The sequence below is a fragment of the Panulirus ornatus genome, chromosome 35 (genome assembly GCF_036320965.1).
Source record: "Panulirus ornatus isolate Po-2019 chromosome 35, ASM3632096v1, whole genome shotgun sequence".
NCBI classification, from domain to species: Eukaryota; Metazoa; Arthropoda; class Malacostraca; order Decapoda; family Palinuridae; genus Panulirus; species Panulirus ornatus.
The window spans coordinates 18848849-18865943 of NC_092258.1; the positions used below are offsets into that span (position 1 = coordinate 18848849).

At 42.0% G+C, this 17095-nt stretch overlaps 1 protein-coding gene across 1 annotated transcript in view; it reads right to left on the reverse strand.

The window, feature by feature from the left end:
- The window catches only part of LOC139760195 (dnaJ homolog subfamily C member 10-like), a 590762-nt gene that overhangs the window by 147531 nt on the left and 426136 nt on the right, over positions 1–17095 (reverse strand). Inside the window, exon 11 of the mRNA XM_071683129.1 lies at positions 13131–13292. Within this exon, the coding sequence (XP_071539230.1) occupies positions 13131–13292 (162 nt within the window). The remainder of the gene's footprint in view (positions 1–13130; positions 13293–17095) is intronic.

A 17095-nucleotide genomic window follows, 5' to 3' on the forward strand; every position in this document is an offset into this window, starting at 1 on the left:
TTTTAAACCAGGTATTCCCAATCATCAGTCCTTTTTCAGCACATAAATCTACAAGCTCTTCACCATTTCCATTTACAACACTGAACACCCCATGTATACCAATTTTTCCCTCAACTGCCACATTACTCACCTTTGCATTCAAATCACCCATCACTATAACCCGGTCTCTTGCATCAAAACCACTAACACACTCATTCAGCTGCTCCCAAAACACTTGCCTCTCATGATCTTTCTTCTCATGCCCAGGTGCATATGCACCAATAATCACCCATCTCTCTCCATCAACTTTCAGTTTTACCCATATTAATCGAGAATTTACTCTCTTACATTCTATCACATACTCCCACAACTCCTGTTTCAGGAGTACTGCTACTCCTTCCCTTGCTCTTGTCCTCTCACTAACCCCTGACTTTACTCCCAAGACATTCCCAAACCACTCTTCCCCTTTACCCTTGAGCTTCGTTTCACTCAGAGCCAAAACATCCAGGTTCCTTTCCTCAAACATACTACCTATCTCTCCTTTTTTCACATCTTGGTTACATCCACACACATTTAGGCACCCCAATCTGAGCCTTCGAGGAGGATGAGCACTCCCCGCGTGACTCCTTCTTCTGTTTCCCATTTTAGAAAGTTAAAAAAATACAAGGAGGGGAGGATTTCTGGCCCCCCGCTCCCGTCCCCTCTAGTCGCTTTCTACGACACGCGAGGAATGCATGGGAAGTATTCTTTCACCCCTATCCCCAGGGATAATATACATAAATATATATACACATACACACACATACACATACATACGCACATATACACACACACACACATACATATATATACATATGAAAAATGTAAGAAACAATTTAGAAAACTGAAACTTCTAGCTTGAAATGAAATGAAAAAATGACTGTCACATAATGGTTCAACCTCTGGCTATGGAAAAAGGAAATGTATAATCTATTTACACAAACGTCAATAGTAGTTCTCATCAATTTAACCACTGTATCAATAAGCTTCAATGTCTAAGCTACATTTTTTCCAATTTCACTATTTTCTTGTCAAAGCACCATGTATGAAAACTAACACTCCAGTAACACAACTATAAACATTTACTTCCCCTTTAAAAAAGTTCTGGGGAAGTCTGTCTCGATACACTGCGGGACACTCTACCACCTGGCGAGGTTAAGAATGTATGTGAGAAATACTTAGGAAAGCAAATGGACTTGTATGTAGCATTTATGGATCTGGAGAAGGCATATGATAGAGTTGATAGAGATGCAATGTGGAAGGTTTAAGAATACATGGTGTGGGAGGCATGTTGTTAGAAGCAGTGAAAAGTTTTTATCAAGGATGTTAGGCATGTGTACGTGTAGGAAAGACAGGAAAGTGATTGGTTCTCAGTGAATGTAGGTTTGCAGCAGGGGTGTGTGATGTCTCCATGATTGTTTAATTTGTTTATGGATGGGGTTGATAGGGAGGTAAATGCAAGAGTTTTAGAAAGAGGGGCAAGTATGCAGTCTGTTGTGGATGAGAGACCTTGGGAAGTGAGTTAGTTGTTGTACGCTGATGATACAGTGCTGGTGGCTGATTCGTGTGATAAACTGCAAAAGCTGGTGACTGAGTTTGGTAAAGTGTGTGAAAGAAGAAAGCTGAGAGTAAATGTGAATAAGAGCAAGGTTACTAGGTACAGTAGGGTTGGGGGACAAGTCAATTGGGAGGTAAGTTTGAATGGAGAAAAACTGGAGGAAGTGAAGTGTTGTAGATATCTGGGAGTGGATTTGGCAGCGGATGGAACCATGGAATCGGAAGTGTATCATAGGGTGGGGGAGGGGGCGAAAATTCTGGGAGCATTTAAGAATGTGTGGAAGTCGAGGATGTTATCTCGGAAAGCAAAAATGGGAATGTTTGAGGGAATAGTGGTGGAATAGTGGTTCCAATAATAGTATATGGTTGCAAGGTGTGGGCTATAGATAAAGTTGTGCGGAGGAGGGTGGATGTGCTAGAAATGAGATGTTTGAGGACAATATGTGGTGTGAGGTGGTTTGATCACATAAGTATTAATAGGGTAAGAGAGATGTGTGGTAATAAAAAGAGTGTGGTTGAGAGTGCACAAGAGGGTGTTTTGAAATGGTTTTGTCACATGGAGAGAATGAGTGAGGAAAGACTGACCAAGAGGATATATGTGTCAGAAGTGGAGGGAACGAGAAGTGGGAGACCAAATTGGAGGTGGAAAGATGGATTGAAAAAGATTTTGAGTGATTGGGGCTTAAACATGCAGGAGGGTGAAAGGCGTGCAAGGAATAGAGTGAATTGGAACGATGTGGTATAACGGGGTCAACATGCTGTCAGTGGATTGAACCAGGGGATGTGAAGCGTCTGGGGTAAAACATGGAAAGTTCTTTGGGGCCTGGATATGCAAAGGGAGCTGTGCTTTCGGTGCATTATTACATGACAGCCAGAAACTGAGTGTGAACGAATGTGGCCTCGGTTGTCTTTTCCTAGCACTACCTCGCACACGAGGGGGGAGGGGGTTGTTATTTCATGTGTGGTGGGGTGGCAATGGGAATGAATAAAGGCAGACAGTATGAATCATGTCCATGTGTATATATGTACATGTTTGTGTGTGTATATATACGTATACGTTGAGATGTATAGGTATGTATATTTGCATGTGTGGACGTGTATGTATATACATGTGTATGTGGGTGGGTTGGGCCATTCTTTTGTCTGTTTCCTTGCGCTACCTCGCTGATGTGGGATAGAGTTGTGCGCAGGAGGATGGATGTGCTGGAAATGAGATGTTTGAGGACAATGTGTGGTGTGAGGTGGTTTGATCGAGTAAGTAACGTAAGGGTAAGAGAGATGTGTGGAAATAAAAAGAGCGTGGTTGAGAGAGCAGAAGAGGGTGTTTTGAAATGGTTTGGGCACATGGAGAGACTGAGTGAGGAAAGATTGACCAAGAGGATATATGTCTCGGAGGTGGAGGGAACGAGGAGAAGTGGGAGACCAAATTGGAGGTGGAAAGATGGAGTGAAAAAGATTTTGTGTGATCGGGGCCTGAACATGCAGGAGGGTGAAAGGAGGGCAAGGAATAGAGTGAATTGGATCGATGTGGTATACCGGGTTGACGTGCTGTCAGTGGATTGAATCAGGGCATGTGAAGCGTCTGGATACCATGGAAAGCTGTGTAGGTATGTATATTTGCGTGTGTGGACGTATGTATATACATGTGTATGGGGGTGGGTTGGGCCATTTCTTTCGTCTGTTTCCTTGCGCTACCTCGTAAACGCGGGAGACAGCGACAAAGCAAAAAAAAAAAAAAAAATTTATCCCTGGGGATAGGGGAGAAAGAATACTTCCCACGTATTCCCTGCGTGTCGTGGAAGGCGACTAAAAGGGAAGGGAGCGGGAGGCTGGAAATCCTCCCCTCTCCTTTTTTTTTTTTCCAAAAGAAGAAACAGAGAAGGGGGCCAGGTGAGGATATTTCTTCAAAGGCCCAGTCCTCATCCTCTGTTCTTAACGCTACCTCGCTAATGCGGGAAATGGCGATTAGTATAAGAAAAAATATATATATATATATATATATATATATATATATATATATATATATATATATATATATATATGGGAGAAATAATACTTCCCACGCATTCCTCATATGTTGTAGAAGGCGACTAAAGGGGACGGGAGCGAGGGGCTAGGAAGCCTCCCCTCCTTGTATTTTAACTTTCTAAAAGGGGAAACAGAAGAAGGAATCATGCGGGGAGTGCTCATCCTCCTCGAGGGCTCAGATTGGGGTGTCTAAATGTGTGTGGATGTAACCAAGATGAGAAAAAAGGAGAGATAGGTAGTATGTTTGAGGAAAGGAACCTGGATCTTTTGGCTCTGAGTGAAACGAAGCTCAAGGGTAAAGGGGAAGAGTGGCTTGGGAATGTCTTGGGAGTAAAGTCACAGGTTAGTGAGAGGACAAGAGCAAGGGAAGGAGTAGCACTATTCCTGAAACAGGAGTGGTGGGAGTATGTGATAGAGTGTAAGAAAGTAAACTCTAGATTGATATGGGTAAAACTGAAAGTTGATGGAGAGAGATGGGTGATTATTGGTGCACATGCACCTGGGCATGAGAAGAAAGATCATGAGAGGCAAGTGTTTTGGGAGCAGTTGAATGAGTGTGTTAGTGGTTTTGATGCACGAGACCAGGTTATAGTGTTGGGTGATTTGAATGCAAAATGTGGCAGTTGAGGGAATAATTGGTGTACATGGGGTGTTCAGTGTTGTCAATGGAAATGGTGAAGAGCTTGTAGATTTATGTGCTGAAAAAGGACTGGTGATTGAGAATACCTGGTTTAAAAAGAGAGATATACATAAGTATACGTACGAAGTAGGAGAGATGGCCAGAGAGTGTTATTGGATTACGTGTTAATTGATAGGCGCGCGAAAGAGAGACTTTTGGATGTTAATGTGCTGAGAGGTGCAACTGGAGGGATGTCTGATGATTATCTTGTGGAGGTGAAGGTGAAGATTTGTAGAGGTTTTCAGAGAGGACGAGAGAATGTTGGGGTGAAGAGAGTGGTGTGAGTAAGTGAGCTTGGGAAGGAGACTTGTGTGAGGAAGTACCAGGAGAGACTGAGTACAGAATGGAAAAAGGTGAGAACAAAGGACATAAGGGGAGTGGGGGAGGAATGGGATGTATTTAGGGAAGCAGTGACGGCTTGCGCAAAAGATGCTTGTGGCAAGAGAAGCGTGGGAGGTGGGCAGATTAGAAAGGGTAGTGAGTGGTGGGATGAAGAAGTAAGATTGTTAGTGAAAGAGAAGAGAGAGACATTTGGACGATTTTTGCAGGGAAATAATGCAAATGAGTGGGAGATGTATAAAAGAAAGAGGCAGGAGGTCAAGAGACAGGTGCAAGAGGTGAAAAAGAGGGCAAATGAGAGTTGGGATGAGACAGTATCATTAAATTTTAGGGAGAATAAAAAGATGTTTTGGAAGGAGGTAAATAAAGTGTGTAAGACAAGGGAACAAATGGGAACTACAGTGAAGGGGGCTAATGGGGAGGTGATAACAAGAAGTGGTGATGTGGGAAGGAGATGGAGTGAGTATTTTGAAGGTTTGTTGAATGTGTTTGATGATAGAGTGGCAGATATAGGGTGTTTTGGTCGAGGTGGTGTGCAAAGTGAAAGGGTTAGGGAAAATGATTTGGTAAACAGAGAAGAGGTAGTGAAGGCTTTCCGGAAGATGAAAGCCAGCAAGGCAGCGGTTTTGGATGGTATTGCAGTGGAACTTATTAAAAAAGGGGGTGACTGTATTGTTGACTGGTTGGTAAGGTTATTTAATGTATGTATGTATGTATGTATGATTCATTCCCTGGGGATAGGGGATTAAGAGTACTTCCCACGTATTCCCTGCGTGTCGTAGAAGGCGACTAAAAGGGGAGGGAGCGGGGGGCTGGAAATCCTCCCCTCTCGGTTTTTTTTTTAATTTTCCAAAAGAAGGAACAGAGAATTGGGCCAGGTGAGGGTATTCCCTCAAAGGCCCAGTCCTCTGTTCTTAACGCTACCTCGCTAATGCGGGAAATGGCAAATAGTTTGAAAGAAAGATGATTCATGGTGAGGTGCCTGAGGATTGGCAGAATGCTTGCATAGTGCTATTGTACAAAAGCAAAGGGGATTAGAGTGAGTGCTCAAATTACAGAGGTATAAGTTTGTTGAGTATTCCTGGTAAATCATATGGGAGGGTATTGATTGAGAGGGTGAAGGCATGTACAGAGCATCAGATTGGGGAAGAGCAGTGTGGTTTCAGAAGTGTAGAGGATGTGTGGATCAGGTGTTTGCTTTGAAGAATGTATGTGAGAAATACTTAGAAAAGCAAATGGATTTGTATGTAGCATTTATGGATCTGGAGAAGGCATATGATAGAGTTGATAGAGATGCTCTGTGGAAGGTATTAAGGATATATGGTGTGGGAGGCAAGTTGTTAGAAGCAGTGAAAAGTTTTTATTGAGGATGTAAGGCATGTGTTCGTGTAGGAAGAGAGGAAAGTGATTGGTTCTCAGTGAATGTAGGTTTGTGGCAGGGGTGTGTGATGTCTCCATGGTTGTTTAATTTGTTTATGGATGGGGTTGTTAGGGAGGTGAATGCAACAGTTTTGGAAAGAGGGGCAAGTATGCAGTCTGTTGTGGATGAGAGAGCTTGGGAAGTGAGTCAGTTGTTGTTCGCTGATGGCTGATTCATGTGAGAAACTGCAGAAGCTGGTGACTGAGTTTGGTAAAGTGTGTGAAAAAAGAAAGTTGAGAGTGAATGTGAATAAGAGTAAGATTATTAGGTACAGTAGGGTTGAGGGTCAAGTCAATTGGGAGGTAAGTTTGAATGGAGAAAAACTGGAGGAAGTGAAGTATTTTAGATATCTGGGAGTGGATTTGGCAGCGGATGGAACCATGGAAGCGGAAGTAAATCAAAGGGTGGGGAAGGGGGCGAAAATTCTGGGAGCCTTGAAAAATGAGTGGAAGTCGAAAACATTATCTCGGAAAGCAAAAATGGCTATGTTTGAAGGAATAGTGGTTCCAAGAATGTTGTATGGTTGTGAGGCATGGGCTATGGATAGAGTTGTGCACAGAAGGGTGAATGTGCTGGAAATGAGATGTTCGAGGACAATATGTGGTGTGAGGTGGTTTGATCGAGTAAGTAATAATAGGGTAAGAGAGATGTGCGGTAATAAAAAGAGTGTGCTTGAGAGAGCAGAAAAGGGTGTTTTGAAATGGTTTGATCACATGGAGAGAATGAGTGAGGAAAGATTGACCAAGAGGATATATGTGTCAGAGGTGGAGGGAACGAGGAGAAGCGGGAGACCAAATTGGAGGTGGAAAGATGGAGTGAAAAAGATTTTGAGTGATCAGGGCCTGAACATGCAGGAGGGTGAAAGGCGTGCAAGGAATAGAGTGAATTGGAACGATGTGGTATACCGGGGTTGACGTGCTGGCAATGGATTGAACCAGGGCATATGAAGCGTCTGGGGTAAACCATGGAAAGTTCTGTGGGGCCTGGATGTAGAAAGGGAGCTGTGGTTTCAGTGCATTATTACATGACAGCTAGAGACTGAATGTGAATGAATGGGGCCTTTGTTGTCTTTTCCTAGCACTACCCCGCACACATGAGGGGGGAGGGTGTTGTTATTCCATGTGTGGCGGGGTGGCAATGGGAATGAATAAAGGCAGACAGTATGAATTATGTACATGGGTATATATGTATATGTCTGAATCCATGTTGGAAAGGATCACAGTTTTGCGCGTGATCAAGATATTCCTATGAGTCCACAGGGAAAATGAAACACGAAAAGTTCCCAAGTGCACTTTCGTGTAATAATCACATCATCAGGGGAGACACAAAAGAGCATTATAACAGTCAGTTGATAACAGTCAATGATTAGTACACGAAAGTGCACTTGGGAACTTTTCGTGTTTCATTTTCCCCATGGACTCATAGGAATGTATATGTCTGTGTGGATATATTTATGTATACATTGAGATGTATAGGTTTGTATATTTGCGGGTGTGGACGTGTATGTATATACATGTGTATGTGGGTGGGTTGGTCCATTCTTTCATCTGTTTCCTTGCGCTACCTCACTAACGCGGGAGACAGTGCCAAGCAAAATATATAAATAAATAAAATATTATTTTTTTATTTATTTTATTATACTTTGTCGCTGTCTCCCGCGTTTGCAAGGTAGCACAAGGAAACAGACAAAAGAAAAGGCCCAACCCCCCCATACACATGTATATACATACGTCCACACACGCAAATATACATACCTACACAACTTTCCATGTTTTACCCCAGACGCTTCACATGCCTTGATTCAATCCACTGACAGCACGTCAACCCCGGTATACCACATCGCTCCAATTCACTCTATTCCTTGCCCTCCTTTCACCCTCCTGCATGTTCAGGCCCCGATCACACAAAATCTTTTTCACTCCATCTTTCCACCTCCAATTTGATCTCCCTCTTCTCCTCGTTCCCTCCACCTCCGACACATATATCCTCTTGGTCAATCTTTCCTCACTCATTCTCTCCATGTGCCCAAACCACTTCAAAACACCCTCTTCTGCTCTCTCTACCATGCTCTTTTTATTTCCACACATCTCTCTTACCCTTACGTTACTCACTCGATCAAACCACCTCACACCACACATTGTCCTCAAACATCTCATTTCCAGCACATCCATCCTCCTGCGCACAACTCTATCCATAGCCCACGCCTCGCAACCATACAACATTGTTGGAACCACTATTCCTTCAAACATACCCATTTTTGCTTTCCGAGATAATGTTCTCGACTTCCACACATTCTTCAAGGCCCCCAGAATTTTCGCCCCCTCCCCCACCCTATGATCCACTTCCGCTTCCATGGTTCCATCCGCTGCCAGATCCACTCCCAGATATCTAAAACACTTCACTTCCTCCAGTTTTTCTCCATTCAAACTCACCTCCCAATTGACTTGACCCTCAACCCTACTGTACCTAATAACCTTGCTCTTATTCACATTTACTCTTAACTTTCTTCTTCCACACACTTTACCAAACTCAGTCACCAGCTTCTGCAGTTTCTCACATGAATCAGCCACCAGCGCTGTATCATCAGCGAACAACAACTGATCCACTTCCCAAGCTCTCTCATCCCCAACAGACTTCATACTTGCCCCTCTTTCCAAAACTCTTGCATTTACCTCCTTAACAACCCCATCCATAAACAAATTAAACAACCATGGAGACATCACACACCCCTGCCGCAAACCTACATTCACTGAGAACCAATCACTTTCCTCTCTTCCTACACGTACACATGCCTTACATCCTCGATAAAAACTTTTCACTGCTTCTAACAACTTTCCTCCCACACCATATATTCTTAATACCTTCCACAGAGCATCTCTCTTGAGTAAGGTAGTGCCAGGAAAAAAGACAAAAAGGCCACATTCGTTCATGCTTATTCTCTAGCTGTCATGTGTAATGCACGGAAACCACAGCTCCCTATCCACATCCAGGCCCCACACCTCCTTCCATGGTTTACCCTAGACACTTCACATACCCTGGTTCAGTCCATTGATGGCATGTTGACTCCAGTATACCACATTTTACAATTCATTCTATTCCTTGCATTGCTTTCACCCTCCTGTATGTTCAGGCACCGATCACTCAAAATCTTTTTCACTCCATCTTTCCACCTCCAATTTGGTCTCCCATTTCTCCTTGTTCCCTTCACTTCTGACACATATATATTCTCTGTGTCAATCTTTTGTCACTCATTCTCTGTATATGTCCAAACCATTTCAGTACACCCTCTTGCTCTCTCAACCACACTCTTTTTATTTCCTTACATCTCTCTTACCCCTCCATTACTTACTCAATCTAAACACCCCACACCACATTTGTCCTCAAACATTTCATTTCCGTCACATCCACCCCCTATGTACAACCCTATCTACATCCCATGCTTTGCAACCATATAACATTGTTGGAACTACTGTTCCTTCGAACATACCCGTTTTTGCTCTAAGAAACAAACATCACTCCTTCCACACTTCCACACGTTCTTTATCGCTCACAGAACCTTCGCCCCTTCCCCACCCTGTGACTCTCTTCTACTTTCATTGTTCCATTGGTTGCTAAATCCACTACTGGATATCTAAACACTTCACTTCCTCCATTTCTTCTCCATAAGAACTTACATCCCAATTTACTTGTCCCTCAACCCTACTGAACCTAATAACCTTGCTCTTATTCACAGTTACTCTCAACTTTCTCCTTTCACACACTTTTCAAAACTCGGTCACCAACCTATACAGTTTCTCACCCGAATCAGCCACGAGACCTGTATCATCAACGAACAACAACTGACTTGCTTAGAAAAACAGATGGGGTTCATACAGATAGGGTTCATACAGATGCTTTGTGGAAGGTTATAAGAGTATATGGTGTGGTAGGTAAGTTGTTAGAAACAGTGAAAAGTTTTTACTAAGGATGTAAGGCATGTGTACAACTAGGAATAGAGGAGAGTGATTAGTCCCCAGTGATTGTTGGTTTATGGCAGGGGTGTGTGATGTCCCCATGGTTGTTTGATTTCTTTATGGATGGGGTGGTTAGGGAGGTAAATCCAAGATTTTTAGAGAGATGGGCAAGTATGCACACTGTTATGGATGAGAGGGCCTAGTTGGATGAGAGGGTCTAGGAAGTGAGTCAGTTATTGTTTGCCGATTATACAGATCTGGTGGCTGATTAGTGTGAGAAACTGCAGAGGTTGGTGACTGAGTTTGGAAAAGTGTGTGAAAGGAGAAAATCGAGAGTAGATGTGAATAAGAGCAAGGTTATTAGGTACACTTGGGTTGAGGATGAGTCAATTGGGATGTAAGTTTGAATGGAGAAAAACTGGGTGAAGTGAAGTGTTTTAGATATCTGGGAGTGAATTTGGCAGTGGATGGAACCATGGAAGCGGAAGTGAGTCGCAGGGTGGGGGAGGGGGCAAAGGTCCTGGGAGCACTGAAGAATGTGTGGAAGTCAAGAACATTATCTCGGAAAGCAAAAATGGGTATGTTTGAAAGGAATAGTGGTTCCAACAATGGTATATGGTTGTGAGGCATGGGCTATAGAAAGGGTTGTGCAGAGGAGGGTGGATGTGTTAGAAATGAGAAGTTTGAGGACAATATGTGGTGTGAGGTGGTTTGATTGAGTAAGTAATGCAAGGTTAAGAGAGACATGTGGTAATAAAAAGTGTGGTTGAGGGAGCAGAAGAGGGTGTATTGAAATGGTTTGGTCACATGGAGAGAATGAGTGAGGAGAGATTGACAAAGAGGATATATGTGTTAAAGGTGGAGGGAATGAGGAGAAGTGGGAGACCACATTGGAGGTGGAAATACGGAGTGAAAAAGATTTTGAGTGATTGGGGCCTGAACATGCAGGGGGTGAAAGGTGTGAAAGGAATAGAGTGAATTGGAACGATGTGGTACACCGGGGTCGATGTGCTGTCATTGGATTGAACCAGGGCATGTGAAGCGTCTGGAGTAAACCATGGAAAGTTTTGTGGAGGATAGATGTGGGAAGGGATCTGTGGTTATGGTGCATTACAAATCACACATGACAGCTAGAGACTGAGTGTGAATAAAAGTGGCCTTTGTTGTCTTTTTATAGCACTATCTCGTGCGGATGTGGGGGGAGGGGGTTGCCATTTCATGTGTTGCGGTGTGGCGGCAGGAATGGATGAAGGCAGCATGTATGAATATGTACATATATATATATATATATATTTATTTTTTTTATTTATTATACTTTGTCGCTGTCTCCCGCGTTTGCGAGGTAGCGCAAGGAAACAGACGAAAGAAATGGCCCAACCCCCCCCCATACACATGTATATACATACGTCCACACACGCAAATATACATACCTACACAGCTTTCCATGGTTTACCCCAGACGCTTCACATGCCCTGCTTCAATCCACTGACAGCACGTCAACCCCGGTATACCACATCGCTCCAATTCACTCTATTCCTTGCCCTCCTTTCACCCTCCTGCATGTTCAGGCCCCGATCACACAAAATCTTTTTCACTCCATCTTTCCACCTCCAATTTGGTCTCCCTCTTCTCCTTGTTCCCTCCACCTCCGACACATATATCCTCTTGGTCAATCTTTCCTCACTCATCCTCTCCATGTGCCCAAACCACTTCAAAACACCCTCTTCTGCTCTCTCAACCATGCTCTTTTTATTTCCACCGCTACCTCGCAAACGCGGGAGACAGCGACAAAGTATAATAAATAAAAAAAAATAAATATATATATATATATATGTACATATTCATACATGCTGCCTTCATCCATTCCTGCCGCCACACCGCAACACATGAAATGGCAACCCCCTCCCCCCACATCCGCACGAGATAGTGCTATAAAAAGACAACAAAGGCCACTTTTATTCACACTCAGTCTCTAGCTGTCATGTGTGATTTGTAATGCACCATAACCACAGATCCCTTCCCACATCTATCCTCCACAAAACTTTCCATGGTTTACTCCAGACGCTTCACATGCCCTGGTTCAATCCAATGACAGCACATCGACCCCGGTGTACCACATCGTTCCAATTCACTCTATTCCTTTCCTGTGTGGCAGGGTAGCAAAGGAAATGGATGAAGGCAAGCAAGTATGAATATGCACATGTGTATATATGTACGTGTCTGTGTATGTGTATGTATATGTATGTATATGCTGATATGTATATGTATGTGCACCTGTATGGACATTTATGTGTATATATGTGTCTATGAGTGGATGAGCCATTCTTCATCTGTTTCCTGGCACTTCTCTGTTGATGCAGGAAACAGTAATTAAGTATAATAAATAAAATACTTATTTTTCCATAGATGTATTTCATACTTATCATTTCCCGTATTAATAGGGTAGCGTCAAGAACAGAGGACTGAGCCTTAGAACAAAAAATCCTCACTTGGCTGCCTTCTCTGTTATTTTCTTTGGAAAAGTGAAAAATGGATGCAAGGCATGGGCATTATATAAGGTTGTGCAGATGAGGGTGGATATGATGGAAATGAAAAGTTTGAAGACAATATGTGGTATGAGGTAGTTTGATCGATTAAGTAATCAAAGGGTTAGAGAGAGGTGTGGTAACAGAGTTTGGTTGAAAGAGCTGAATTGTGTGTGCTGAAATGGTTTGGATGTATGAAGAAAATGAGTGAGGAAAGGTTGACAAATAGGATATAAAAGTCAGAAGTGTATCGAACAAAGAAAATGGGGAGACCATTTTGGAGACAGAAGGATGCAGTGAAAAAGACTGAGTGATTGGGGCTTGAACATGCAGGCAGGTGAAAGGTGTGCATGGGACAGACTGAATTAGAATGATGTGGTATACAGGGGTCGACATGCTGTAAATGTACTTTACCAGGGCATATGAAGAATCTGAGGTAATTCATAAAATGGTCTGTGCAGCCTGGTTGTGGATAGGGAGCTGTCATTTTGGTGCATTATGCATGACAGATAGAGAATGGATGTGTGTGGATGCAGCTATTCTTTGTCTGTTAATGGCACTACTTTGCTAATGTGGGAAACAGAGATCATAAAAAATAAAAAATCTCTCACCTGCTGGATTCATTGTGTCCTTAATGAATTCTACAATTTGGGCTGCAGTATGGTACCCTATGTACTCATGAGGTACACTCTGGTTGTACAGTATTGCAGTAGGGTACTGATGAATGTTGTATCTGGTACAGAGATCATGGTGCAACGTACAGTCAATACTCCCTGGAAAACGATAAAGCATATCAACAGGTCCAAGCTATGCACAAAACTAGACTGGCATTTTTCATTCTAAAATGATATTTGGTGCATAAATAAATGGTTTATTGGATTTAGGCAGCTATTTGGCTGAAAATAAAGTATCAGATGTTATAGAACTGGATGATCATGATAGTTACTACTTAACAAATCATATAAACTTAAGATTAAAGTGGGCTGGATATTTCCACACATAAGATAAGCACATGGGTAAGGAATATGTACAGAGTGTGGCAGATATACAGGGATGTTCAAGTAAATAGTATGGTATATACTATGTGTACATGATTGAAAATAAGGGATGAATAGTTACAATAATACAGTAGACAATATACCACATGCTGATGTAAACCATGGTATCTTGTGCATAATAATAATGCAGTCATATCACACATATTCAAAATTAACAAATACTTTTCTCTATTCTTAAAAACTTCCATATCTGAAAACAAGGTTCAAGAAGAGACTGCTTTTCCTCCCTAATCTTCCTCTTATGTCATGCATATATCAATCATTTGTATGAATAACTTTCAAAATCTCTACAATGAACAGATTCATGACTAGAAATGGTTTGCAGATACTCAACAACCACTATCCATATACCTCTTGGGTTGGCAGGTCTGTACCATGCTGGCAAAAGTTTAAGGCTAAGTGCCCCAGTAGTAACACCACCAGCTTGACCACACAATACTCGGCAAGCTCTTGCGTTATGACTATTGTGTGACTATCGGCACCTCAAGGGCGGACATTTTGATACCTTCTTTCCCTACTTGTCAAAGCTTTGGAACACTCTACTTTCTCATGTCTTTCCCAATAACTATGACCTAGCACATTTCAAAAGACAGGTCTTTCACTTTCTCAAAAATATGTAAATACTTTTCTTTTTCCATTCCATAATTCTATTTATTTCAATTAAGGCCCAGCCTTGATGTGGATATTTTTCCATGACTGGAGCCTTAAACATAAAAAAAATCTGTGTATGCCTTCACCCTCTCAATCAATGCCTTATCATACAATTTTCCAGGAATACTTAACAAACTTATGCCTCTGTTGTCTGAATACACCATTATCCCTTTTGCCTTTGTACAATGTCATTATACATGCATTATGCCAATCCTCAGGCACTCTATCAATCAACAGTCACCAACTTTGTTAATAAATTCAACTGCAATACCATCCAATCATCACCACCTCTCTTCACCAAACCACTCTCCGTGACTCTCTCACTTCGCACACCACCCCAACCAAAACACTCGACATCTACCACTCTATCATCAAACACATTCAACAAACCTTCAAAATACTCACTCAATCTCCTAATTTCATTTTACCTGTTATCACTCCCCCCTTGCCCACTTCACTGATGTTCCCACTGTTCTCTTGTCTTACACATATGATTTACCTCCTTCCAAAACACAATCTTTTTTTCTCCCTAAAGTTTGATAATAATATTTCACCCCAACTCTCCTTTGCCCTCTTTTTCAATCCTTACACCTACCTCTTGACCTTCTACAACTTTCTCTTATACATCTCCTAGTCATTTGCACTTCTCTCTTGGAAGTATTGTCCAAATGCCTCTCTTTTCTCTTTCACTAACAACTTTACTTCTTCATCCCACCACTCACTACCCTTTCTAACCTGCCCACATTCCACCTTTCTTATTCCCCATGCATCTCTTCCACATGCTATCACTGCTTTTCTAAATACATCCCATTCCTCAGCCACTCCCCTAACATCATTTGCTCTTACCTTTTGCCATTCTCCACTCAATCTCTCCATGTATTTCCTGACACAAGTATCCTTTCCAAGCTCACTTACTCACCACTCTTTTCTATCCAACATTCATTCTTCTTTTCTGAAAACTACAAATCTTCAACTTTGCCTCCATAAGATAGTGATCAGGCATCCCACCAGCTGCCCCTCTCAGCACACTAACATCCAAAAGTCTCTCTTTTACATGCCTATCAATTCAAATGTAATCTAATAGTGCCCTTTCACCATCTTTCCTACTCAAATATGTATATTTGTGTGTATCTCTTTTTAAACCAGGTATTCCTAATTACCAGTCATTCTTCAACACACAAATCCACAAGCTCTTCACCATTTCCATTCACAAAACTGAATACCCTATGTACACAACTATATCCTCAACAGCCACATTTCTCATCTTTGCACCGAGATCACCCATCACTAATACACAGTCTCGTTCACCAAAACTGCTGACACACTCAATCACCTGCTCCCAAAAAAATTGCCTCTCAAGAGCTGTCTTATCATGACCAGGTGCATAAGCACCAATAATCCCCCATTTCTCTCCAGTGGCTTTCAGTTTTACCCGCATCAATCCAAAATTTACTTCCTTATACTCTATCACATACTTGCACAACTCCTTCATCAGGAGCAGTCCTACTCCTTCCTTATCTCTTGTCCTCTCAGCAGCTCCTGACTTTACTCCCAAGATGTTTCCAAACCATTCTATCCTTTTACCCTTGAGCTTAGTTTCACTAAGAGCCAGAACATCCAGGTTTCTTTTCTAAAACATATTACCTATCTCTCCTTTCTTCTCATCTTGGTTACATCCACACACATTCAGAGATCCCAGTCTGAGCCTTCGAGGATGTGTATACAAAAAGCTGGGCCAATCTTCATGTGTCTCCTGCCACCACCTTGCTCATGTGGGAAATGGCCCATATGCTCGTATACACACAAACATAAATAAATACCCACAAACATATCATTTATTATCACTATTATTTTGCTTTGTCGCTGTCTTCCGCATTAGCGAGGCAGCGCAAGGAAACAGACGAAAAAATGGCCCAACCCATCCACATACAAATGTATATACATACATGTCCACACACACAAATATACATACCTATACATCTCAATGTATACATATATATACACACACAGACATATACATATATACAAATGTACATAATTCATAGTCTGCCTTTATTCATTCCCATCGCCACCCCACCACTCATGAAATAACAGCCCCCTCCCCCTCATGTGCATGAGGTAGCGTTGGAAAAGACAACAAAGGCCACGTTCGTTCACACTCAGTCTCTAGCTGTCATCTATTAATGCACCGAAACCACAACTCCCTTTCCACATCCAGGCCCCACAGAACTTTCCATGGTTTACGCCAGACGCTTCACATGCCCTGGTTGAATCCACTGCCAGCACGTCGACCTCGGTATACCATATCGTTCCAATTCATTCTATTCCTAGCACGCCTTTCACCCTCCTGCATGTTCAGGTCCCGATCACTCAAAGTCTTTTTCACTCCACACATATATATATATATATATATATATATATATTTTTTTTTTTTCATACTATTCGCCATTTCCCGCGATAACGAGGTAGCGTTAAGAACAGAGGACTGGGCCTTTGAGGAAATATCCTCACCTGGCCCTCTTCTCTGTTCCTTCTTTTGGAAAATTAAAAAAAAAAAAAAAAAAAAAAAAAAAAAGAGAGGGAAGGATTTCCAGCCCCCCGCTCCCTTCCCTTTTAGTCGCCTTCTACGACACGCAGGAAATACGTGGGAAGTATTCTTTCTCCCCTATCCCCAGGGAAATATATATATATATATATATATATATATATATATATATATATATATATATATATATATATATATATATATATATATATATATATATATATATATATATATATATATATATATATATATATTATCCCTGGGGATAGGGGAGAAAGAATACTTCCCACGTATTCCCTGCGTGTCGTAGAAGGCGACTAAA